Consider the following 27,977-nt stretch of genomic DNA (forward strand, 5'->3'; position numbering starts at 1 on the left):
AGTGGCCATAACTGGTACATTTTCCCTATATGAAAAATGATTGAATGCTTCAGTTTCTGCATGAAACGTGTTGTATCGGTTGTTTGGATAAACCGATTGAATTAAATGGATTTTAGTCAAAATAAAGACATTTTATTTGTACAAACGGTTAACGCAAGGATGAAACAGTTCTATCTTTTCAAATGACTTGTGAATTGAGTTAATCTTTCGATTCATTTTTTTTTTTTTTTGGAAAATGACCCAGAGGGTCCAAAATATATTAATTACTCTACGCATGAATGAAGCTCAATTGTCCATATAAGCTCAACAATAGAAGATATAAAATGTTCCGATGAATAATATCTATTCAGCAAGACCAAGCTGAGGGTCGTGGGTTCGAATCCCACCGGTCGAGGATCTTTTCGGGTTGGAAATTTTCTCGACTTCCCAGGGCATAGAGTATCTTCGTACCTGCCACACGATATACACATGCAAAAATGGTCATTGGCATAGTAAGCTCTCAGTTAATAACTGTGGAAGTGCTCATAAGAACACTAAGCTGAGAAGCAGGCTCTGTCCCAGTGGGGACGTAACGCCAGAAAAGAAGAAGAAGAAGATGAATAATATGTATTTGAAAAGTTAAACCGAACAACCCACTGATTAATAATACCTCGTTTTACGATATATGATAAATAATAAATTCAAACTTATGGGAAACAGCAGACCTGTTTTAACAATAGACAAGTTAAAGCAATATAAAGTGTAACTAAGTTTCATATAAAGCTGTATACTAATCTCAATGATAACAAGACATCCACCAATGATTAGTGAATTCTTGGCTTAACCATATGGTTTGATGGGAATTAGTATCTTCCAGAGGGTTTGGATAGATTGACTCCAAAAAATTGCACCGCCAAAAAAATGCTCCTTGCAATATTTTTGAAGAATTCAATGCGGTAATTTATAATGTATTCCTTGCAAAATCCTCGATTAATTTCTTTCAAGATTTCAAGTTGTTTTATCAAACTTTCTGAGGAAAAAACCTGGTGATCTAAGACGGATATATGAGGGATTTTTGACAGATTTCTAAAATATTCTCGTCTCATCCATGGCAAAATAATAAAAATTCTTGTTTAGATCAACGTGAGCTCTAGTCAATCCTTTCAAGTTTTTATATTCTTGTGAAGAACATTGTCTAACAACAACATAACTAACTAATACATAAAAGAATATTTGACTTTTTGAAGTTTACTGCTAAAATCTTCCCATTTTTTGCAATTCGCTTATTCTCGGCAAGAGAACTTGGCGGACTTTATGTATGAAGAAATATTTGAGTATTTTGTGATGGCCCCTTGAAGTTTCTCGATGAAACTTTTGATGGATTCATGAAATTTTACTATATATTCCGGTCAAGAGAGTATTGCGTATTGAGTATTTAATCTCGGCAAAAGCTCTTCGATCACAAGATTTCTCCCGAATATCCGACCATATTTCGTTCCGGAATGTACTCGTTATCATAAACTTCAATCTTGATTTTGAAAAGCATCACAACAATTTTTCCGCTTATATTTAGAATAAAATAAGGGTTGGGGTGATGGTTTTTCAAAATACACGATAGTTTTCATGGAACTAAAATTTGGTTTGTGGACGACTCTTAACGGTCATAGAATAAATAATGAAAAGTATCACACATCCCAATGACGTCATTGTGTGCGAAAATCGTTAAACGTAAAAAACATTAATCGAACCTTCCATCCAGTGAGTTACTATTTGACACGAAATGGTAATTAAAAATAATCAATTTAAACTGCGATGCCGTGCAGCAAGTTGACTGCATTCGGATAGCAGGCATTGTTGTAATGGGATTCCTGGTTTGAAAAGGTTCGTAGCGATAAGGAAAGAATTTTCTAGAATCACGCCCCCTAGGAGCAGTTTTTCTGATGACTTAAGCTACTCAGACAAATGACTAATCAACCGATAATTGTTTGCTTCAAAGCTTGGTGAGTAGCACTTTGAATTGAACTTGATTTTTTAAAAATTATATTTGTGATTACATCTTTCATACATACCTATATCATTTTTATAAGTTAATTCTAAATGAACGTATTTGCTACCTATACTTGTACTAATGAAATTTCTAGCTGAGACTTTAAAATATGTATCACTGCTGCCCCATACAATAAGATTGAGAGAGTCCTCCCAAAATTCAAACTCATTTGGATGAGACTAAGATATGAACGTTGAAATTTGCCATCCTTCTCAGATTTTGACTAACAAATACATAAAAAATCTGTATGACGATTTACTCTATGATTATTCGATAGACACTAATTGCTTGATGTTTTACTTTTAGTGCAACAGTAATTTATGTCGTCAGCTTATATTGAGTCAAGCTTAATGAAATGATCATAAATGTAAAATGTCAGAGCGAAGCTAAGTGATTAAGTGATAATAGACTTCATCCAATTTGTTGCCGGTCGCTTTTGTATTCTGCCCGTCTGATGCTTCATCGCCTGCCCATCATCACCGGTGTCTTTTAGTGAGTCACTAAATAAAGGGAAAAACGGGGATGATCGGAGCTGTCTTCATACAGTTTCACCTGGACACAATAGCTTCTTCCACTACAACCACTTCATTAATACGATAAGGGTGCTACTTTACGCATAGGTACGGCAAACAAATTGCTAATTTACTGCTAATTGCATTGTCGGCAACGCTGATGTACCTAAGTACCTTAACCTAGGCATTACAAATATAGACGTCATAGTACATGTCTAGTGAGTTATCGAATGTCCAGTACTGTGAACGAAACCGCCTTGAGCCAAAATTGATAAATTGATAACTTTTGGGTAGACATTTTTTGATAAAAACGACATGTGCTATTTTTGGTGGATAGATCGCCTCTAGTTAAGGGGGCAGAATCCGTCATGAATTATTGTGATTTTAATGATTATTTGGCTTAGTGTTAGTGCGCACTAACATTTTTACTAATTTAAGCCTTATTTTATTATAAATCACAACTTACCTGCATCTGTTAATGTTCACAGGATGATTTAAATGAAATATGTTGCAGTAGAATATTCATTTTCGTACAAAATCGATGAAAATTTCCAAAAACTGGTATTTTTTAATCACGCATCATTTACAATCCTCACCAATACCATGTACACGTGTCGTTGCTATAACAAATACATTCACAAGACACCGCCACTCGAAAATTGCAAATGAAAATTCTCGTTATTTTCAAAACATTCCTGCGGTAAAAAACGATTCATCACCCGGAAAACACACAATTCCAGAAAAGTACTTTTCAAGACTCGAAACCACAGGATGAATGTTTTGTCGGTATTGCCTATGCGTTAAACATCGCGACTCACAAAAAACTTGCGCATCAAGCAGATCTGACCTTTCAAAACAATCACATTTCAAATTCGATATGCATTGCAATAAAACCCGCACTGCTGGTAGAACTCACACTGTAGAACAAGCTAATGGAAGTCTCGCCAAACATTACTAAAGGACCTATGTACAAATGAGAGATTCTCTCCTCTCTCGCTCTCTTTCAATTATAACAGTGGAATACTAAAGCTTTTGGGAAGTTTTTCACTATAGATCGAAAGGCAATTTCCTTGACTAGCGTTTCATACAAAAAACGCAACAGAGAAGGTTAATGTGACTCAGTTATCGATTAAAGAGAAAGTAAACAAAGAGAGCCTCTCAATGTTAGATAGGTCCTTTAGAAAAGTTGAGCGAGAAGTGGCATCATCATTCAATTGTTGCCAGAATTATTTATCTATTCTTTCCACAAAAGTCAAGACGCTAACTCACAGAATATCACAAAAAATATGAAAATGATTTCAAGTGTCATTTGAAAAGCGATATTGATCATTGTATGATCTTTTTATAATAAGGGGAGTAAAAAATCGTTTGCTTGTTACATTTACCAGATACATATTTCAAAAGCAAATGATCACCATCCTACCACCTGGCAACATTGCTAATCAGCTGTTATCTTGCTACCTCCCTATTTCCTCCCATCATTTTGTAAACAAACTTATCGCATGACTGAGCGTGACTCTCTCTAATGTGCAGAAATGATGGAAAAAAATGTTCAAAACACGGAAGGCCCAATGAGCAACTTTGTATCCCGTTAAATAAAAGTGGATGACGTATGCGCTTGGAGTGTGCTAGGATGTAATACACATAAGTCTGTAAGAGACCAAATTATGTACCAAATCATAGTGCGCGTAAAAAAAACAGGACAGCAAACCAACTACGGGCTTCGTGGTCATTCTGTTAGCTGCCTTAGTCGACTAGGTGTATTGTGCCACAGGGTGTGGGTTCGATTCCCGCTCCAGTCGGTGGAAACTTTCCGTCAAACGAAAAATTCACTGGCTACTGGGTGTTTCGTGTTGTCCGTTGCCTGATGTTAGTGATCGTTCTGTCTGTGCAGCCTATGTGCTGAAGACGGTGTAAATTATCTTTATGTTATGTCTATTATGTTTGATCAATTTTATATGGCATAACATAGGCAATATTTTCCAAACGCATTAGAAGAGTGAGTGAAACAGTAAATATATACGTTACTGGATTGTATATAATTGAATAAATATCAAAAACATAACTATTATCGCCCCTTACCTCATAAAATAAACATTACTTCTGATAATTCATAAAAAAAACAAACGTAATATTGAATAAAATTTCAATACTCATCGAAAATCCAAAGCATACGAAAAGTAAAGCACGTGTTTGGCTTTCCACACACACATTTCAATTCATTATTTCCAGACATACTAATACAACAGCATGAGAATCATTGATGATCAAATCAGACTTACGGAGCGTTGAACGTTAAGTCGATTTGCCAAATTTCAGCTTTTTATTTCATCAAAAAGTCATATAAATAATTAAGTTTACGCAAAAAATTTGCTCCCTTGCATCAATAGTCGCCGTCGTGTTCCAGTAGTGGATCAACGGATGGAAGCAGTTTTTAAAATGGATGTATAAAAATGAAGAAAAGTCCCAGAGATGTTCTTAATGCTTCATTCGAAAGATATTAGTTGCTGTTCGAAGGGAAAAATGTTAAACCTGCACTCTTCGAAAATATCATGTAAAATTAAATTCATTTAGATGCACATAAAAGAAGCGAACCAATTGACACTATTTTACGTCCGTTCTTAAAATTACATGACACAGAAAAACCAAAAAAAAAATACACGCCGTGACATAAAAGTAAGATTTAAGACTAACTTTTACATCATGGCGTGTAATCTCTCTAGAGGCTTTTTTCATGAATGCATGCCTGTCACATTTATATATAATGTACTATAATGTACCAATAGAGTAAAGAAAAACTCACCAATTAATTACCAGCAACGAGATTTCTGCCTCCAAGAAATATCCGATATAAGCCATCGAACTGTGTTAGCAGAACTGCACTAATATTTTCGACCACAGAACAGTTTAGAAACACTCCCATTCATTTATTTTAGAATCTAGATGGAACTGTGGTTATCATGCGCAAAATATGTTCTTGTATAAGCCGTCTTCGGGAAGAACACTGCACTTTTATTCTGCTGGTAATTTAGTTTGGTTGGATGCAAGACCTTCACTATGATGCTTCGCTACAACACATTTTAAAAACCATCATCACAGGGCATAATGGGAAGCATCTTTTAGTGTCACACAAAGCGAAATTAAGAGGTAAACAAAAACATCTTTCACCCCAATAAATCACTAATAGTTAGCGAACACCATTTGCTCACCGGTATCAAAATCAGCACAACTCTCACTACAAATGATTTTCTGCAGAAGTTTCACAAGTTCTTACGAATAATGATGATTTTTTTTATATATGACTTTTGCTTTCCCGAGAACGTTTAACCGCGGACATGTTCGAAAACCAACTGGTGGTTCGTATGACGCCGTCAACAAAGTTGATAGTCATGTAAATTCACGTTCTTAGGTACTCAAATTTAAGTGTTACGACAAACTTTCATGGCTTCAAATATTTGAATTTATTACCCTGACATTTATTTTTTATGATAATGTAAAAGTAGGTTATAAGACATTAAAATTTTCCAATACATCAATTGAAACGTAAAATTTAGCTATATTTGAGTTTAGGTCACATGATAATTAATTGCAATGAGGTTTACGTCACCCGTAAATCTCATTATTTTTAAGAGTGTGTGTAAAAATTTGCCTTTTTGTTTAAAATTCCTTGTATAATTCCCAAACGTTTACTACTGGAGCACTAGCGCAACTACTGGAACACGTGTACCAATAGTGGCTCAAGCGATTTTATGTTTAAATAGTAGTTTACGGAACAAGTTGCAGAATGATGATTTTTACAGCACGAGTTGTAAATTTATCCTACGAGGCTTGCCGAGTAGGATAATGATGACGAGTGCTGTCAAAATCGAGTTCTGCAACGAGTTACGTACAACAGTTTTTGCAATTTCGTAGAAGACCACTTGAGGGTATCAGAAATTATTTCGGAATGCATTCACCATTATTTTACAATTTCTGAAAAATGGTTGTGTTATGATTCATTACGCAACTCAAAACAGTTGCGTAATGAGAAAGCGTTGCGTAATGAACCATTACAGCACTGGTTTCAGTTGCGTAATGACTATTCCCGCACTGCATTCTTCAGTGCAGGAAAGTAGGCCGTTTGATGACAGATTGGCGTGATGAAAACCAGCCTATTACGATGAGAAATTGCAAAAAATTAGTTTTATCACTCTTTTTATATTTTTCCCATATAGTAGAGGTTGAAATCTTTCTTGACGCCAAAAGATCTCTGCTAAGGCTTTTCGTTATTTTGTCATGATTTTTATAGCTAAGGTAGTCCACTAATGGCACCGGCACCCTACTTGCGAAAATTTCGTGTACCAAGCCAAGATGTGTATTTATTAGAATAAACATTAAAAGTAAGAAAATAAGTTCTCAGAATCCTGTTTAAAACAGAAATTGGACGTAATTGTTTAGAAAACATACGTTTTCAGATAAATCTGTATATTCACTGGAATTTCCGATTGATGTTTGCTACTGAAATGTTTTCTGTAAGTTATATTATCGTAGCACCTTGATTTGACCTCATCATATATTTTTACAGCATCATTGAGCAACTCAATTAAAAAATAAACACCGACACGTCAATGCTTCCAGTGGACGATTTGCCCTTTGAAGGATGCACCACACTAGACAACGGACTAGCATGCTACGCTCAGTGGCACAGTCGAAAAAAGTTCTTGACAAAAAGTTTTGCGCACTGAAGCGGGAATCGAACCCACACTCTTTGGGATGATGCTGCTAAATGCTTAGTACTAACTACACAAAGCCCATTAGCTTCAGCAACAACGGATTGGATCTCGGATACGCTGAAGACCCGAACGAAAAAAAAACAAGTTACTCCAAAACTCCCCGTAGATTCACTTCTGGCAGTCAACAGAGTCAAATTTTATATAGTCATTATGCATTGTAAATTTGAATTTTATTAAATATACAAATGATACGCATTTTATTCCTTTTTATTTCCATTTTGGAAAAGCCAAATGTCAGGGTCAACTAAATGAGTAAGTGCTACTCTAATTTTGACAGAACTGTATGTTACTCTGAAGTGAGTAACAGTGTGGTTACTCACTTTTGAGCAGTTCCACTTTGTTCCAAAGTGAGTCGACTTTTGAGTAGATCTGAACGAGCGTGTTGGTCGAATGACATTTAGTCGAATGACGTTTAGTCGGAAGTGCATTTGATAGAACGGACATTTCGTCAAATGGACATTTGGTCGAAAAGGTTTTGTTGGCGTTAAGCCAACGGAACGAGAGGGATAATTTCCGCGATTATAATCTCCGCAAGTTAAACACGAGAACTGGGCGTAATTCAGCGGACGATTATAATTCTCCTATTGAAAAAGGTTTCAAGTACATGGTTTTAGTTTGGGCGTTGCGCACAGATTTAGAATTGTACAAATTTCATGTAAATCGTTGCCTGTACATATGTAAATAGTATATAGTTTAAGACTTACGTTTAGTCCCTTACGTAGCTTCGTCTGTGTTCAGTGTTGTCGTTGGTCGAATTCTAATAATTTTATGATAAGTTTTAGATTTTGATTTAGAAGGAATTCAATTTCTGCTTACCGTGATTTTACAATTTTAGTGCATGAATTTAAGGTTAAGAATAGAACTAGCGATACAGCTTTACAGCAAGTACCTATTTTAAGTGAAAATTCATTAATTTTAAGTTGAAATATAGTTTGATTGGTATACCATACCTTACTAAGAAGTTAATCTAATTTTAAGCAATATTGATAGTTTCATCTAATCTATATGTAATTTGAGCTGTCTAACAGCGTGCACTTCGTAAATATGTTTATCGTCTTTTTTTAGTTGTCGATCTGTTCTTCGTCTTACTGTTCAACATTCATACCTGTCATCAGAACTGTCAGTTCGTCACCTGTGTCTGGTCGTATCTGTCTCTGTAGAAGTGGCGCAAGGTTGATGAAAGATGCGCGCTGGCAGCAAGGTTGCCAACACTCCCCCCAGGTACGTCATCCACTTGGAGGACTTACTGTTCATCGCGCATGACATCTAGAACCGCCAGCTTGACCACTGGGCGTTCATAAATACCACTAGCAGTCCGAACTGTTGCTGATCTAACTTCCCCATCCTTGCTGAGTCGAGTCTCGATGATCTTGCCTTTTGGCCAACAGTTTCGTGGTAACTTGGGATCGACAATGATGACTATGTCACCAACTTTAACAGGAAGCTCGCATCGCGTATGCCATTTAGTCCTTCTTGTTATTTCTGGAAGATAATCCGTTAACCATCGCTTCCAAAATTGGTTGGCTATGATCTGGGATGTACGCCAGCATTGACGTACAGCCTCGCTGCTATCATCTAGCATGGTGAGTGGTTTTGCTCCATTAGAACTTCCGAGTAGAATGTGATTTGGAGTTAAGGCTGGGTCAGCGTGGTTTTCAACTGCAACATGAGTCAGAGGTCTTGAATTCAAAGTATTTTCGATTTCGGTTAAGGCGTTTCGCAGCACTTCATCAGATGGTTTACGAGGTAAACTTAAAGATGTAAGATTTCTCTTGACACTGCGGATCAGCCGTTCCCAGCAACCTCCCATGTGTGGTGATGATGGTGGGTTGAATGACCATTTTGTATCCGGGCTAATAATCTCGTTCAAGATGGCTTCATTACTTAATTGCTCCGATATACGGGTTAACTCGCTGTTTGTCCCCACAAAATTTGTCCCTCGGTCGCAATATATATGATTAGGTATGCCACGACGCGCCATCATATTGCGGATGGCCATTACACATGAGTTTGTGCTGAGAGTGTGCACTATTTCAATGTGCACGGCGCGTGTAGTCATGCACGTGGCCAGCATACCCCAGCGTTTCTCAACCCTTCTGGCAATAGCTACTTCTAGTGGGCCGAAGTAATCTATTCCTACGTGGGTAAATGGTCGAGTAAATGCTGCCAACCTTGCGACTGGAAGGTCCGCCATTATTGGTGGGCAGGGTTTCGCTAGTTCGTTCTTACATCGTTGACAATTTCGACGCATTTTAGCGTAACAGACTCGAATGCGCGGTATCCAAAACCTTTGGCGTACTTCGTTAACAACGGTCTCATTGTTGTAATGGTGATATTTTGTATGGTAGAAAGAGAGTATCAACGTGGTTATATGGTGGTCACGAGGCAAGATTATAGGGTTTTTAGCATCCTTCGATATAAAGAAACAGCTGGACGTTCGACCTAACACTCGAAGCATGCCTTGGTCATCTAACCAAGGACTGAGTTTCACTATTGAACTGCTTTTCGGCAACGGATTTCGTTTATGCAGCGCATTTAACTCTTCGGCGAAGGCTTCTTGTTGCGTTAGACGCAGTACACACAGTTCAGCTGCTTTTAATTCTTCAGAACGGAGTGCTCCTATGTGGTTTGGTAGTTTCTGCTTCTTTAGACGACAGCTATTGATGAAGCGGTACACGAATGCCACCACACGAGTCAATCGTGTCCACGAGGAAAAGTTTTCGAAAATTAATGGAGGGGTTGGTACAGACAGATGCCCGACTAACGATGAACGGGCTTCTTCAATGGTTGACTTGTATAATGGCTGTGCCGGCCATTCTTCTTCGCTTTGCCATAAAAAGTCAGGTCCTCTGAACCATCGACTGCTGCTTGACAAGTCTGGTTGCGTTGTCCATTTCGTAGCATCATCTGCTACATTCAGTTTTGTTGGAATCCAGAACCACTCACTTGTTTCCGTAGTATCTAGAATTTCACTAACCCGATGGGCTACAAATGGTGAAAAGCGTCGATGATCTGAGTTTATCCAACAAATGACGTCGCGTGAGTCGGACCAAAAGTAGCGTTTTTTGAATCGGATGGACAAGGCCTCAGTAATACTTTGTGCCAATCTGATTCCTAGTACAGCGGCTTGTAGTTCGAGTCTCGGTATTGATTGAAACTTCAATGGAGCAACCCGGGTCTTAGAGGCAACGATGAGGCATTCCACTTGTTCTCCAGATGTAAAGCGGAGGAACGACACAGCAGCGAACGCAGTTTCGCTAGCGTCGACAAATGTATGGAGCTGCACATCACTTTCAGTAGTCAACTTACTACGGTAACAACGTGGAATCTGAACTTGTTCTACTGCTGGTAATATTCGAAGCCACGTTTTCCATTTTTCTAGCAAGTTATTGTTGATTTCGTCGTCCCATTGCACACCAGAACGCCAAATTTCTTGCAGGAGCACTTTTAAATATATGAGAAAATGTGCTATAAAACCCAAGGGGTCGAAGATGGTCATTAACACCCGCAATACCTCACGTTTTGTGGGTCGCCGTTGCCCTTTCAAAAGCGCTTCGTCGTACCGGTTCCACCCGACCTTGAAGGTGAAAGTATCGGACTCAGTACACCACCATAACCCCAACACCTTGTCCACAGACATTTCAGCTGATAGATCCAAACACTTCTTTGTCGCTTCGCATTCACCTAACGCCTTTATCACTGCTTCAGAATTGGATATCCAGTTGCGGATTTCAAATCCGCCCTGTGAGTGCACATATTTAACATCTTGTGCCAGCTGAATAGCATCTTCCTCTGATTCCACGCTAGTTAACATATCATCCACGTAGTGTTGCTTCGTAATAGCCTCTACCGCTTGTGGATATTGCTCTGAAAATCTGTCGGCGTTCATATTTTTAACATACTGAGCAGTACTTGGCGAGCAACACGCACCAAAGGTCATCACACACATTTCATATACGGCGGTAGTTCCATCCTCGTTGTTCCAGAAGAAGCGTTGGCAAGCTCGATCTTCTTCTCGTATCTGCACTTGATGGAACATTTCGCGGATGTCGCCAGTGATTCCAATCCGGTATTTCCTGAACTGAAGTAGGATCTCAAACAGTGAACATAGTTGGTCAGGACCTTTAAGAAGGGCAGAATTCAGAGAGACTCCGTAGGAGGTGGCCGCTGCATCCCACACAATTCGTGTCTTTCCAGGCTTGTTGATATTGACTACTGGGAAAACTGGTAGGTACCATGAGCGCTGTACTTGATGACTTTCTTCCTCTTTCTGCAGCTTTCGAATGTAGCCTTTTTGACGATAGTCGGCGATCTTCTGATTGAGAGTAGTTGCTAATTCAGGATCTTTCTGCAAGCGTTTCACTAGGAGGTGGTGTCGGTGTAGAGCCATTGGTCGATTGTTTGGTAGACGGATATCGTCAAAGCGCCATAGCAAACCAGTTTCGTATCTGTTGCCCTTGCGATTGGTGAGCGTAGCCAGTAACGAATATGCTCTTTGATCTGCGGAGGAGAGAAGCGATTGGCTTTGTTTAGCAACGCCCAAGCTATCAAGCGAAAAGTACTCCTTCATTGCTTGATGTAGATCCTCGTCAGAGGTCGTACGCTCTCCTACATGAAAGGAGTAATGTACCATGCTGGCTACGCTGTTTTCATAGCTTGCACCACACACAGTCCAACCTAGCCTTGTCTTAGTAGCTACAGGCTGATCTGGTTTCCCTTCGCGACACTGTAGTACTAGGGTGACATGAACGTGCTTCATTCCAATAAGAATTTTAGGACGTACTTGCTCGTATGATTCAATAGGTAAACCACGCAGGTGTGGATACCGTTTTCTCATTTCAGCCATGTTCAACGATTGATAAGGTAGTTGAAGCTCCTTCACCGTTCTTACTTCCTTCAAGTTGAAAGTTCTCGATCCACCTCCGTCGCCGGTTATTGAGAGACTTGTAATGCGGGAGTCCTTCTCGCAGCGTTCAGTACCACCAGTCCACCGCAGATTCAGTGGGATTTCGGCCCCCTCTAGTCCAAGCTCATCAGCTAACTCATGGTCCAAGAGCGTTAATTCCGAACCATCATCTAAAAATGCAAACGTGTGGATTGATTTCTTCTCACTGTGGATAACCACTGGGAGGTAGCGAAACAATACAGAACTAGAGCTTGAACCATGGATATTACAACCATGACGTTCAGAGTCAGGAGTCGGACTTGATTCGGATGGGGAGTCAGCTGTTTTGCTAGTAGATTCTTGCTTATTTTTCTGTTCCTTATGAAGCAGTTGGTGGTGCTTGAATGCGCACCCGTCTTTCCCACAGACTTTTGCTTCGCAGTTGCCGCTATGTTTGCGTAGACATCTACGACATAAGCTGAACTCTTTCACTACAGCCCATTTCGATTCACGGGAAAGATCCAAGAACTGCTTGCATTTGGTAATACTGTCACAGTCAGCTTTGCACACCAAGCATCCAACTCTGAAGTTTCTCTGAGGTTCGCTTATATCGTGGGACGATGATTCCGACTCCAGATGTGCGTGAAGGAAACCTGTTCCTTTCCGAGCCGAACGTGTGTCGCTCCGAGTATTCCTACAATCTTGAACTCCTGGAATTGTCACGGAACTAGCTGCCTCAGCCAAGGAGTAGAGCCAATTCCCGAAGGTCGCCATGTTGACCTTTGAAAACATTAGGCGATGTTTGGCCCAATCGAGTTTAATTGACGGTGGCAGCTTGCTGACTAGCTGATGTAGCAATGACACGTCATACATGTGCTCTTCCAAGCCACAAGCATCAACGACGGAACAGAAATTTTGGACTTCTACAGCGAAGTCCATGATCGTTTCCAATTTGTCCTCTCGGAGGGCTGGCAATGAGTTTATTTTCTCTATCAGGGAGTGGACGATAGCTTCAGGTTGTCCAAACCGCATCCGAAGTGTGGAGATTACTCTGTTCACGTTCGATGGATGCATCAATAGACTTTTCACTGCATCGTACGCTTTCCCACTGAGGCATTTTTGCAATCTAGTTGTGTTCTCTCCATCTGTGAATCCACACATCGTTGTAGTGTTCGTGAACGCCGAAAAGAAGATAGGCCACTCGTCGGGTTTCCCTGAGAATAACGGCAAATCTTTCGATACAGCCTGACGTGCCGCAATCTGTTTATTTGAAAGCGGACAGAGATCCTCCACGTGATGAGAGCGGTGTTGTATGCTAGGTTCTTGCCGATGGACAATGCGGTCTGCGATTGTATCAGGCATTATAGCAGCTGACTGCTGCCGACAATGATAAGAAACGGCCGACGCTGATGGGCGCCTAGTTGAACCGTGTGTCAAATCTGGATTCTGACAAATGTTGACCGGTACCGCCGGACGCAGGTGGTCTAAGCTCCCATCCTTGAATGAGAAGGTACGACCGATGGTAAGCTGGTCCATGTGTGTCGATAAACGAACAGGGTCAAGGGCAGCATCGGGCTGTTGTAATAACGGTTGGTATTGAGTCGAATTTCGCTGTGGTTCGAAGGGGATTGAATTCCGAGGGCCATCCTTCAGATTATTGCTTTTCACCCAGTCGCGTACTCGATTCATGCTAGATGTAACGCTCGATGTATACGATGAACCATCCTCGCTAGCCATCTCTTGTAGAAGGGCGTACTTCTTGTCGAGATATTCACGTTCGAGTTTACGTTCTTCGTCTAGTTTTTCCATCTGCAGTTTCAGGAGCGTTTTTGATGACCTCTTAGATGAAATTGACTTCACGGCGCTAGGTACCTTGGGTAGACACTTCCTTAATGCTACGTCGCTGATTGATTCGTTGTCTGCATGCACTGACTTGAGTGCCTCCTGACGTGTACAACTGGTTGCACCTTTTGGTTGGAGATTCTTACTTGAGGTAGATTCTTCTCGCTGTATCCATTTCGCTGACACGCATTTTGGGCAACTCCAGCTTTGGTTCTCCACCTCCTCAGTTACTCCAACACAGGTGAAATGGTGCCACTTGCTGCACTCATCACATTGCACCATTCCTCCGGAATCTGGACCATAGCAGGATTTGCATGAACGTCCAGGTACAGTCTTGTCTGCTATCGACCGATCTGAATCTGCTTCGGTCGTGACCACCACTCTGGGACCATGTTTTCCCAGGACCTCATTTGTTTCACCACGACTAGATCTGGATTTTGATGTCTTGCTCTTCTTTCCACCTTTTCCACCGTTTTCCGACTCACCACGATTCGACATAACTGAGGTTGAATTTCGATAAACGAGAATTATAAGATGTTGGCGTTAAGCCAACGGAACGAGAGGGATAATTTCCGCGATTATAATCTCCGCAAGTTAAACACGAGAACTGGGCGTAATTCAGCGGACGATTATAATTCTCCTATTGAAAAAGGTTTCAAGTACATGGTTTTAGTTTGGGCGTTGCGCACAGATTTAGAATTGTACAAATTTCATGTAAATCGTTGCCTGTACATATGTAAATAGTATATAGTTTAAGACTTACGTTTAGTCCCTTACGTAGCTTCGTCTGTGTTCAGTGTTGTCGTTGGTCGAATTCTAATAATTTTATGATAAGTTTTAGATTTTGATTTAGAAGGAATTCAATTTCTGCTTACCGTGATTTTACAATTTTAGTGCATGAATTTAAGGTTAAGAATAGAACTAGCGATACAGCTTTACAGCAAGTACCTATTTTAAGTGAAAATTCATTAATTTTAAGTTGAAATATAGTTTGATTGGTATACCATACCTTACTAAGAAGTTAATCTAATTTTAAGCAATATTGATAGTTTCATCTAATCTATATGTAATTTGAGCTGTCTAACAGCGTGCACTTCGTAAATATGTTTATCGTCTTTTTTTAGTTGTCGATCTGTTCTTCGTCTTACTGTTCAACATTCATACCTGTCATCAGAACTGTCAGTTCGTCACCTGTGTCTGGTCGTATCTGTCTCTGTAGAAGTGGCGCAAGGTTGATGAAAGATGCGCGCTGGCAGCAAGGTTGCCAACAGGTTTAGTTGTAACAGAAAGCATATTATATTTGGTCGAACCGACATTTCGGGGAAAGGAAAGGTGCTCGAATCTAAATAGTATGGAAACATTTTTTTTAGGTTTAGTGGCTAACGCCGAAAGCAGCATTTTGTTGCTAATACAGGAGTTACTGAATAATTTAAAAAGTATCAGCCATTTCACCAATAATCTTTATGCGATTGGCAAAATGTTCTTATTCAATTTCATGGACGCTCTTCCAATACATTGGATGTTGGATCAACCTTTTGCGATTTTGACGTTTCATACTGCTTTTTCGTTCAGGCATGTTCTGCAAGTCGAAATGAGCTGATCTTAAATAAAACAAGTCAAGTTTTGTCACCTCAGTCAACTCGTCTTCTCTTATCAGATACATAGAATAAGCACAATTCTCATTTTTGATAATTCAAATCTTATACTGCAAACTCTGTTATTCACCCGAGGTCATCAACACTGTCAGCAAAGTCATATATTTGCTTGATGAATGTTATTAAGCTGGAAGTCACAATAAGCCAATTGGCCATAAGTAGAGTTGCCGACACCTAACATTGACTTCGCCAAGAATGTTCTCCTTAAAGCAATTTTTTCCTGCTGTTTTAATTCTGATTTCCGCATTCAAAAAACTTACCCACATCCGTGAGCTGCAAGACCCGGAATTCAAAGAAAGATCCCGAGCATCACATCAGATGAAGATCAGCAGGTCATTACGAAGAATGATGACATTTCATTAGAATATTGAATAAAAAAAACATGATGTCACATCGTTGAGTAACTAAATAACGTGTTGAGCAGTTTTTTCAAAGAATGATGATATTTGAAAAGAATAATAAATTCACTAGAGCCAAATATTTCAGTCAATGTACGAAAAAACTATTTCTTAAAGCTTCATTTGAATAATCTTTGGAATTCTTGATTTTGTCATAACTTCAAATAAGAAATAAAATGATATATGAAATTTAAAAAAAAGACTACACAATATGTCCCATTTCTTATACAACAACAATTCTTATTCAATGATTATTCAAAAGAACACGTTATCTTATCAACTTTGAAATACTTAGAAAATAAAAACCAATTTTAACAAATGGTCTGTCTATATAGCATTTTAAAATAATCATTAAACCAAATTTCCGTTCAACTAAATGTTATTCGACCAAAATAAATATTCTACAGCCATTCGACCAAATGTACTTTCGACGAAATGTCCTAAAGCTTCAGTTTTACCTATATTCTAAGCAAAGCACTTAGGAAAAAAAATGACATAAATGGATAGTAATCAATAATGATAGTAATCAATAATCAAGAATGAAAGGTAGGGCATGCATGTATGATTTGAGAATTGAACATACCTAATGAATAATCATGGGTAGCTGTAGTTGAATTCAAATTACTGAGTAATCGGTAAAATACATTGTAAACAAGAAAATTGTTGAACTACAGATTTTTCTGCTGAAAGTGTTGGCGGATTGTTTGCTGCGTGAAAGGAGAGTATTGTCTTTTTTTTCTATATCCTGATATTCCTACAGTTTCAACGTCATCACATTTTTACCAATATTACAAGAATAAATAAAACTCCAGATAGTTGTTGAAGACTATTCAGATACTTGCAAATTAGTAAATTTGGTTTAATTTTACATAGAAGCTTTCGACTACTATTAATTTGGCAATTCATGCTTAAAATGACAAAATTGTAATGAAATACGCTAAAATGTCTCATTCAACATATAGCAAATAAACATCTATTTTTCGTTTCATTTTATTGGGATTTTTATTCATTGCGAGCAATCGCAAAGTAACTGAAATGCCAACAAAAATTTTCCTTAGCGGCTCAACTGAATTAATTGATAAGGCAGCGTTATTACGCAACGCTAAAATTGGCAATTTTAGATCCCCTCTCCCCTCCGCAACGCTTTTTGTATGAAAAATTTAAAATGTTTGTATGATCCGTAACGTTTGAGCCTACTCCCCCTCCCCCTAGAGCGTTATGCTATTTGCAGACGACGCCTAATTTGCGCAGACGAAAGAGTTACTGACTTTCCAGTAATGCGAAATAATTATCGAAAAATTCGTAGTCCAAAAATCCAATAAAATATTACGGAAGTCGGTAATCTAAACTACACGCTGGTGGTGACCAATCGATTAAGTTTTCAGATTGAACGGCTGTTTAGTTCTCTGGATTTGTGCTCTTGAAAATTAGAGTTATGGCTTTGATGCATCTTCACCTTGGAGACGCTATTGCTATCAGATGTTTGGAAATTGCTCATCATGCTAATTTAACAAAACACCTGCCTCCTATGGTAAATGAGAGATAAAATGCGTTTCACTATCGTTCTCACTTTGGTGCTCTCGTTCGTTGCTGTTATTTATCAAGCTTGTTACAACTTGCGAAACATTGCCGATCATGAACCGATACAGATGTGATACTTTTCATTGCTTGCTTTTATCGCGCTTCGAATTCAATTGAGAACAAATTCTGCAATGCTTCATTGGGATACAACATTTTACGCATAGCGTGGTAAAAGTTGTACATATTTGCTTTTAATTGAATAGAATTGCATACAATTTGAGAATTTAAAGTTTGTTGTAAGTTATCATACATTCGTAACGATTTGTAGTCCCGCACAGCAAAAAATTCTCAAATTTACATGGCACGTAATTTTTTATGATAATCATGTAAAGCGAGTTGCAACTGAACATTCAACGATAATTAATGTAAACTGTCTCATTGCATTCGATAATGCTTGCAAACTTGAGTGAAACTGAAACATTTCATGATCTTCCATCCAACATTCGCCAATGTTGCATGCTTTCTTGCATCTTGAAAGTGGAATTGCAAACAAGAATTCTCGGTTTACATGATTCTACGCTGAATATTCTGTCAAAAATAATGCACATGGATGGATCGACGGCTTGTCATTCCATGTGCATTATTTATGATTGAATTTTCAGCGTGAAAATCATGTAAACCGTGCCGTTTTGCATGCAACATTCTTAGAGAGAAGACGTTTCACGTTCAATATTAAGGATTTTGGTAACAATGTTGTATATAATAGATGTGTTTATAGGTTTTATCATTGAATAATACATGATGAATGGCTTTGCATGATTGAGGCTAATATTACGTTACGTGTAAATCTAAGGTTTTTTGGTGTGCGTGTTGTATTATATGTACTACAGATACATGTCTTTATCTCCCAGCCAACGGACAAAACGAGAAACAATAAATTTGGTATTGTGTCGAAGTGTTGTATGTTTTCCTAATGTTGCAAATTACCCGTTTGACGGTACGCTTGATTTTTTATCCTCCTGCCCATAGCTTCATACAGCACAAAAATACACAAACTAACTATCTTTTAAATAATAATAAATCCACTAATGAATTTCTTCTATTTCTTCATTTTTAGATGGCGTGGCAGTGTATATAAAGCCATTTGGCGAGAGCTTCTAGCATATCTGTGCGTCTACTACACACTAAATTTGACCTACCGATATGGTCTAAACGAAGAAGGGAGAAGGTAAGTCATCAATATCCCTCTATATTTACTGGATTTGAAAGTTTGTTTCATACAAAATCTTATGCTTATCTATACTAACCCTTGTGTGCTGTCGTTATGTTACTCCACGCTCCACTTATCTTTCTAGAGTATTCGAAAGGATACGAAATTACTGTGGGCAGCAACGTGAAAATGTACCACTCTCGTTCGTTCTGGGCTTCTATGTGAGTCTGGTGGTAAAGAGGTGGTGGGAACAGTACCGATTGCTGCCCTGGCCGGACACGCTTGCCCTTTTCGTCAGTGCTGCCATCCAAGGCCATGTAAGTTTTTTTAGATAATGACGAACTTTGAAACAAGTAATTGATTATTATTTATATAAAACCCTACGACAGGATGAAACTGGCCGACTGATGCGACGAAACATCATGCGATATATGGTCCTCGCTTACGTTATTACTTTGCAGAAGATTTCTCTGCGGGTGAAGCGTCGCTTTCCTACTTGGCAGCATCTGGTCGATGCCGGTTTGATGCTGGAAAGCGAGCGGAAAATATTCGAAATCATGGACTCCAAGAGTCCCATGTCCAAGTACTGGATGCCCCTGGTATGGGCAACAAACATAATCAATCGTGCCAGAAAAGATCAGATGATCCCCTCGGATCACATTGTGCAGACTCTGCTGATGGAGCTGTCCGATATCCGTCGACGGTTAGGAGGTCTCATCGGTTACGATACGGTCTGTGTACCGTTGGTTTATACACAGGTCGTCACGTTGGTGTTGTATTCCTACTTCACGGCCGCTATCATGGGCAGTCAGATGATTCCAACATTCGACCCCAAGACCAACACCTACATGGAGCTGGACGTATACTTCCCGCTGTTCACAGCGCTACAGTTCGTGTTCTACGTGGGTTGGTTGAAGGTTGCCGAAGTTCTTATCAACCCGTTCGGTGAAGACGACGATGATATTGAATTGAACTGGTTGATTGACAGACACATCAAGGCATCGTACATGATCGTCGACGAAATGCACGATGAACATCCGGAACTGCTAAAAGATCAATACTGGGAGGAAGTCGTGCCAAAAGAATTGCCATATACAGTTGCGTCCGAACACTATCGACGAGAGGAACCGAAAGGATCGGCTGAACACTACGTCGTTAAGGAGTCTGAAGCGGTCTACGCTAACATTGGAGGAGGAAAGCGTCCTGTGAATGACGAAGTTTATGCTGATTACGTAAGTGATTTTAACTTCCTTTTGAATAAGTAAATTGTTCATAAATATGTCTCAATACAGGAAAGCGTGGACACTCCAATGGCTGAACGGCGTAAGGGGTGGTTCGGTAGGCAGATGAACAGATTTTCAATACGTAGCGCATCGACGACTTACTCATCCGGCGGTCTGTTCAAGCGCAACCGGAATAATTCGGTGTATTCTAGTCCGGAGGCAGGCATCACACAACCAATTGCCGTTGGTGCCCCGATGCAAAAAATCAGCTTCTACGACAAATTTGTGAGGAAAAAATCCGGCCATCATCCGCGACAGATAGTCAAACAAAGTAAGAACATCTAATTAAGTAGACCACTACTATAAAATTGAGCAAATTTTCTTCTTGATTACAGATTCTAAACTGAGCCTTAATGGGTCCGTGATTTCAAGTGTGCCACCGAAGGCCCGGCCTCGCATTCCTACTCCAGACGTTGCCAAGGATAGCAAAATGCATCCACTAGCGAATATCGCCACTCTACATGATCGGACGTCCAACATAGCGTCCGGTGTGGCGCTGATGACCACTCAGGTACTATTTCATAAAACAATTCATATTCCCGCAATCGTTTCTAAGATTAGACCATTTTTTATACATTTTATCCACAGCTGGCCAACAATCCGTCCATCTACCCAGCGTCCACGCAGTCGCTGCACAACAGTGATTTGCCGGTAGTCGGTACACTGTTGCTGGCTCCAATCAAGGAGCTCGACTCGAACTCCGTGTCCAATACTCTGCACGCCGGCCAATCGGCAACGGCTGCTCTGGCGAAGTCAATTTTGCCGTCCAACATCAAAAGTTCTGGTAAGTTTTATGAATCTTTTTATTTTCATTCGCCAATTATTAGAACCAGCCAGATTTTGGCTAGTTTCCATACTGCTGTTCATATTTCAACTTGCAGTTGAAGCTCTAGAGGTTAACTTCTATCAAACTGAATGATTGAATCAGAAGTTAATGGCCGATTTGGCATGCTACTCGATGTTTACAATAAAGGAAATACCTGAAAGTAGACACTTCTTGAAATTACAGCATGGAACCACTACAAAATCACTAAGAAATCTACTCATATTTAGCAAATGTAGTGTCCATGAGTTTCTTTATTTCTTTATTTGGAGTAGGGAAAAGCCCATTTGAGTAGATCAACATTAGCGTCTTTCTCAAATGGGCGCAAAACCTTCTCTTCTTTTCGTATGAACAGAATTTACATGGTTTCCAAATGATACAATTTTGGCTTGTTGCTCTAGAAACTCCTCCAGGTAGGTCTTCAATATTCATACAGAAATTTGTTCAGGAATTACATTAACGGGTTTTTCAAATAATTGTTAAGGAATTCTGAATCCCATAATGTATGGAACAATTTTGAAAACCTGTTGCGAACACTTATTCTGAATCTCCAAGATCGCAATCTTCGAAGCGGTTCTTCGTAGAACTCCCGCTAAAGTCTTGACGTAGGCCTATCTGACTCGTCCATCACATGCTTTTACCACCAACAATACTCGTCCGCGTAACCATCCATTCCTGGTAGATTCATCCACCACGATTACAGACTCGCCCTCCCTCAAATCTCTGGGGTCTTCAAACTTTTTCGGGTGGCCAGCAATAGTTGGCAAGTACTCCTTTATCCCGCAGCGCCAGAATTCATCCAGTAGACTCCTGATTAAAGCAAAATAGTTCCGCAGAGCATTCGGTCGCTCGATACGTGGGTCGGGAAGCTGCTTCACTCTTTGAGAGCTGAGCAGGAGAAAATGATTAGGAGTTGGAGCTTCCTGGGCATCATTCTCCAAAGGCATATAGTTTTTTTATATAGTAGGTTACAAAAAAGCTTCAAAAGCCTGGCCTGCTGTGTGTGGGCACGGTGTGGGACTCACGTTAGGCGTGCTTAACCACTAAAAAACTTTCCCTACTGCTCCCGTGCCTCGATCTCCCCAGGAACTACATCACGTAATTTCATCGGGGGAGGGCTGTGCTCATGCACTTCGTCAGTCTCAGCCTCTATCTGTTCTGCTAGTTCGCTGCTGGAGCTTAATGTCGTCAAAAACGCTGCTCACTACGACGTTTCCAGGGTGTCTCTGTGACTACACGTTTTGCCCAATTGGCGGTTAAAGATCTCGCCCGGGGCTTTAGACAGCTTTCTGTGCGACGACGCATACTTCCCTTGGGCTGACCTCGCGTCAGAGCCCTGTTGAACTTCTACTGGACGCCCATGTGCATTTCGTTGCTCTACGATGACTCGTTCTCCGTTGCTGCTGTTTGAGCGCTCCTGGTTGACCAGTTGGATGCCGAGGTCGGTTCAGCGATTCCGGTTGGAGGATGACTTCCGGCTCACTGGCGCCCCGACGACCCAAAACTGGTTTGTGACGATCGATGCTACTCGGCCTAGTCCCCGACGGCGGAGCTAGCCTACTATGCTATGCGCTTCTTCATGCTTCCATACTGGCCAGTGGAATGCCGAAGCGAAGGTCCAGCGATTCCGGTTGGAGGATGGCTTCCGATTCACTGGCGCTCTGACGACTCAAACCGGTGATACGCTACGTTCTACTCAGAGTAGTCCCCAGCAGTGTTGATCAGACTCATTTTCCCGAAATTCGAATTGTGAAGCCATGAACTGTTATAACTGTGCGTTGTATTCCTGAGATGGAGGGGAGGTGGTTGGGCTTGAGTGTTGCACATGGGATCCGACAGTTTCGATCTCGGTGGGCCGCAATTCTCACTCACTCATTTCATTTCACCGAAACTTGAATTGTGGCTCTCTGGGATCAAAATTGATCGATTTTGTGTGCAGTACCCAAGCTTAACCATCTGTTTTTCTATCTTAGGAGGATAGAGCATGGTTGTAGTAGTTCGTGGCTTCGTAGTTCGGAAAATGTTATTTTCGGGGAAATGAGTCTGAACAACACTGGTCCCCAGCAGTGGATCTATTCTACTCCGACGAAGATTTCTTCAGCAACGGAAAGTCTCCCGAACCGATGCTATCCTGGCAGCTGCCGAGGTCGGTCCTGCGATTCCAATTCTTCCGGAAAGAAAAACTTCCGGTTCACAGGCACCCCGACGATTGCTGTTTCGCGAATTATTTAGCTAGACCCCGGCTGTGGACTCAGCCTACTCCGACTCGACGTTGGTCGTCCAAGTGCTAGGGTCGGTTCTGCAATCCCGGTTGGAGGATGACTTCCGTTTGAGGGGCCCCGACGACTTAAACGGTCGAACGCGACCCGGACCCGAAGTCCCCGACGGAGGATCTGGCCTACTCCGATTGCGACCCGGAGCTATCTGATCTTCATGCCATCGCCTTTGCAGCAAGGACATCATCTGTTCACCGCATTCCAAGTGCTTTCATGCTGGCACATGTTCTGCACGATGTTGTCCGGATTTAGGACGTATGCGGTTTCTGACATCTTCTCTCTTCTTATATCCATGAATCGAAGGCCATCGAATATAACATGCTCCGGGATCTCCTTCTCGATATTTGGACAGGCCAGACAATGTGGAGACTCTGCGTGTCGGAATTCGCGCTGATATTTCCGGAAGCCTGCATGGCCTGACAAAAACTGGGTCAGAAAAAAGTTAACTTCTTCATATTTTCTGGTCGTCCACACCGACACGTTAGGAATGAGCATGTTGGTCCACCTTCAATGCTCCAAGTTATTCCTGCTGCCACTTGGCCATGAAGTGAGCGGGCTTGTGTTGACCACTCCTCCTGCAAGTCACTCCCAGGATCCATCTATAACCGGGGCTGACGGTGGATTGAAAACCCACTTTGTGGTGGCATTGGTGAACACTGCTGACAGATTGCTTTGCGAAGGCCCAAGCTGTCCGATTAATTTTTCGCGCGCTCGGAGTGTTTATTTTTTTCAGTTAGCACTTCATTCGCGTGCCATCGGAGTTATTTTATATTTCTGCTTATATGTGTTGACGATGCGATTGTAACTGTTCAGTCGAGGGTGGATTACCAATTGGTGAGCTCGTTTCATGCTTGTAATAACACATTTGTATCATAACATGTATTTTTTTATGAATTTGCTGAACAAACTATGAATGGTTCGTCACTTTAAGTGTTAACATAAGCGCTTATTCAGGTTTTATAAAATTTCGAGATTCAAACCTTTGAATAGTTCGATGTTTAAGATGTCGACGCATTGATAGAAAACTTTTTAAACAGAGGTTACATGAATCGCATCACTTACCAAGGTGAATCCTGATCATGTAGCTTTGAAGCCTTCCCACTAACAAAACTCCTTCCCGTGGCAACCATGAAGATGCAGAGGTATACTCGGTCTTTAGTAACAATGGATGTCACACTAACATTCCTTCCCTTCCCCGATGACCGTAAGGACGGGACATTGAAGATGGTATGCTACTCCCAATATAGCCGTAGCGGTAAACGCGCAGCTATTCAGCATGACCAAGCTGAGGGTCGTGGGTTCAAATCCCACCGGTCGAGGATCTTTTCGGATTGGAAATTTTCTCGACTTCCCAGGGTATAGAGTATCTTCGTACTTTCCACACGATATACACATGCAAAAATGGTCATTGGCATAGTAAGCTCTCAGTTAATAACTGTGGAAGTGCTCATAAGAACACTTAACTGAGAAGCAGGCTCTGTCCCAGTGGGGACGTAACGCCAGAAAGAAGAAGAAGATGCTACTCCCAAGCTACATCTGTTGGTTCCCTGTACAATTTCGATGATTCTTGTCAATCACGGAATAGCAACTACAAATTGTACGGTCATCAATCCTCATGCTCATGCATTGGTGAACACTGCTGACAGCTTCTCATTCATCTGATTCACCTGTTCTTGTAGCTCGCGGCTGGCACCCAAGATGTTTGTCCCGTTGTGGCTTCAAATTTCTAGCGAAGAACCGCGGCGTACCAGAAAGCGCCGATTTGCAGGGGTTTGTAGAGAGCACTCCGCTTGATGGGCAAACTGTGACTTGCACATAGTGATTCCAACAACCTGCAACCGATGATCGCCGCTTGAAGTTCGTGTCTTGGAACCGACAGCGCTGAGTGGAACTTTACATCAATCTTTGCCCGAAAATATGCGACGCAAGCATAAGCTGTCTCACTGGCGTCGATAAAAATGTGGAGCTGTAGATCCTCTATTTCAGATGAAACTACGCCAGAAAAATACGCTCGCGGAATACTGACCTTCTTGAGTTCTTCGAATGGTTCAGTTCACCATTTTCAGCGCTCTTGTATTTCTTCTCCAACATTATCATCCCAGGCAGCCAACGATCTCCAGATGTCCTGGATTATTACGCGGCCGTGGATAAGAAAATGGGAGAGCAATCCCAGTGGATCGTACTGACACATAACGCACACAGAAAGAAAAATCCGTGTAAATTTCAGCGTAAAATCGTGCACATAAATGGAATGCCAGATATGTCGCAAATCTACAGGTCACATCGTGTAAAATTACCTCAACATCATGTAAGTTTCCGCTAAACATCGTGTAATCTAGCATGGACTCTAACCGATTACGCGTCAATTCGCATAAATTTACACGATGTTGATATAATTTTACACGATGTGTCATGTAAATTTGCGACATATCTGGCATTCCCTTTATGTGCATGATTTTTCGCTGAAATTTACATGGATTTTTCTTTCTGTGCAGCGAAGAATGTTCCTCTTGGTATGAGTTATTGTCAAATCCAATGCGGCTGCATAGACGGAAACGTCCGACCTGGGGTTACACAGCATTCTCTCTGTTTGACTTGTTTTGACGGCAATCGCTTGTTTCCCCGACCCGTCACAGAACCGCAGAAGAATTGGACAACCAGATCCGGATGGTGAAGAAACCGCCCTTTGTATCGATTGTCCTCACCTCTTCCACCACACGACATGCTTCGTCTTCATCGTCAAAGCTGTCGAGATAATCATCGACGTAATGTCGACGCTCGATAGCCTAGGCTCCTCTCGGGTACTCTCCGCATGTTCCCTTGCGTTAAGGTTCTTTATGTATTGCGCCGAGCATGGCGAACTAGTGGCTCCAAATGTAGCTACATTCATGATGAATACCGAAGGCTTCTCAGTTGGGGTTTCTCGATACATGAAACGATGTGCTCGACGTTCCTCAGAGCGATGTAACATTTCTTACAGATCAGCCAAGAGCCACTTGCCGTTCTCGAAATTCATACAAAACAGTTGGTAACGGCACGACGAGGTCAGTTCCCTTTATCAGCATACTGTTCAAAGAGATTCCGTTCACCTTTGCTGCCGCATCCCAAACGGGACGGATCTTGCTGGACTTTTTGGGGTTCTGCACTAAACTCAATGGACGATACCAGACCTTGTGGGGTTCCGCCGAAATCAGTTCTTCTTCCAGAGCTTTGTGGATATATCCCTTCTCGTGGTATTCATCAATTTGTCGTCGAACATTTTCTTCGATTTTAGGGTTGGCCTTCAGCCGTCGCTCAAAGCACTGTAGCCGTCGAACTGCCATTGGGTGATCAGTGAACTCCACATGATCGTATCGCCATAACAGCCCAGTCTCAAATCTTTCTCCGACTCTTCGGGTCATTTGCTCGAGAATTGATAAGCGTGCTAGATTCTTGACATCAATGATTTTCCATTGCTCTACGCGATCGATACTATCGTATGCTGCTTTGAAATCGATGAACAGGTGTTGCGTTAGGACCTGATATCAACGCCATTTTCGGAGGATTTGCCGTATAGTAAAGATCTGATCCGTTATCGATCGGCCGTCAACGAAGCCGGCCTGATAGCTTCCCACAAAGTCGTTTACTACAGGTGACAGACGACGGAAGATGATCTGGGATAATACTTTGAAGGCCGCATTTAGAATGGTGATCGCTCGAAAATTATCACAATTTAACTTGTCTTGTAGATGGGTATATTACCCCTTCCTTCCACTCCTCCGGTAGCTGTTCTGTTTCAGCCGGTGAAGACAAATAGCCATCCTCTCCGGGCCTATCTTTATGATTTCTGCTTCGATACCATCCTTACCAGCAGCTTGAGCTGGTGAATGGCATCCTTAACCTCCATCAAAGTAAGGGCTGGTTGGTTTCCATCGCCCGCAGTATTGACGAAGGTATTTCATCCGTTGCTCTCTATTTCTGTGCTCTCAGCGCCATTCAGGTGCTCGTCGAAGTGCTGCTTCCACCTTTCGATCACCTCACGCTCGTTCGTCAAGATGCTCCCTACATTATCCCTGCACATCTCGGCTCGCGGCACGAAGCCGTTGTGGGATGTGTAGACCTTCTGATAGAATTTACGTGTTTTTTGAGATCGCACTCCGTCTCCTCCGGGCGGCGTTTTTTCTCCCGAAAGAAACGGGTCTGCTGTTGCTTTTTTCGTCTATAATGTTCCACGTTTTGCCGGGTCCCTTACTGCAGCATGACCGATCGCGCTGCATTTTTCTCTTCCAGAATCTGCCTAACTTTCTCTTCAAACCAATCGTTCCGTTGACTCCTTCCCACGTACCCGACGTTGCTTTCAGCTACATTGTTGATGGCTGCTCTTACTGTTCTCCAGCAGTCCTCAAGAGGGGCTGCATTCAGCTCACCCTCTTCCGGTAATGCAGCCTTGAGATGCTGCGCGTATGCCGCTGCGACATCCGGTTGCTTAAGCCGCTCTATGCCATACCGGGACGTCCATCGGTACCGTACGTTGTTAACGATGGAGAGTTTTGGGCGCAGTTTAACCATCACCAGATAGTGGTCAGAGTTGATATTAGCGCCACGATAGGTCCTGCCGTCGATAATGTCGGAGAAGTGCCATCAATCCATCAGAACCTGCTCGATTTGTAATTCTGTCTGCTATGGTGATCTCCAGTTGTATCGGTATGGAAGGCTGTGCTGGAAGTAGATGCTACGAATGGCCATACTCTTAGTGCCGGCGAAATCAATCAGGCGTAGGCCGTTTTCGTTCGTC

General features: G+C 41.3%; 1 protein-coding gene and 2 long non-coding RNA genes across 3 annotated transcripts in view; 1 reads left to right on the forward strand and 2 right to left on the reverse strand.

Moving 5' to 3' along the window:
• LOC5576856 (bestrophin-2) overlaps positions 1 to 27,977 on the forward strand; it is a 103,607-nt gene that overhangs the window by 73,559 nt on the left and 2,071 nt on the right. Inside the window, exons 3-8 of the mRNA XM_021843413.1 lie at positions 18,729 to 18,839; positions 18,967 to 19,138; positions 19,211 to 20,053; positions 20,114 to 20,375; positions 20,440 to 20,615; positions 20,693 to 20,888. Of these exons, the coding sequence (XP_021699105.1) occupies positions 18,729 to 18,839; positions 18,967 to 19,138; positions 19,211 to 20,053; positions 20,114 to 20,375; positions 20,440 to 20,615; positions 20,693 to 20,888 (1,760 nt within the window). The remainder of the gene's footprint in view (positions 1 to 18,728; positions 18,840 to 18,966; positions 19,139 to 19,210; positions 20,054 to 20,113; positions 20,376 to 20,439; positions 20,616 to 20,692; positions 20,889 to 27,977) is intronic.
• On the reverse strand, positions 7,860 to 8,515 carry LOC110676257. Its single transcript, XR_002500213.1, has 2 exons — positions 8,261 to 8,515; positions 7,860 to 8,199 (listed from the first exon to the last, which is right to left on the reverse strand). It is a non-coding gene; the product is annotated as an uncharacterized LOC110676257 (long non-coding RNA).
• On the reverse strand, positions 14,646 to 15,302 carry LOC110676256. Its single transcript, XR_002500212.1, has 2 exons — positions 15,047 to 15,302; positions 14,646 to 14,985 (listed from the first exon to the last, which is right to left on the reverse strand). It is a non-coding gene; the product is annotated as an uncharacterized LOC110676256 (long non-coding RNA).

Source organism: Aedes aegypti, chromosome 2, assembly GCF_002204515.2.
Source record: "Aedes aegypti strain LVP_AGWG chromosome 2, AaegL5.0 Primary Assembly, whole genome shotgun sequence".
NCBI lineage: Eukaryota > Metazoa > Arthropoda > Insecta > Diptera > Culicidae > Aedes > Aedes aegypti.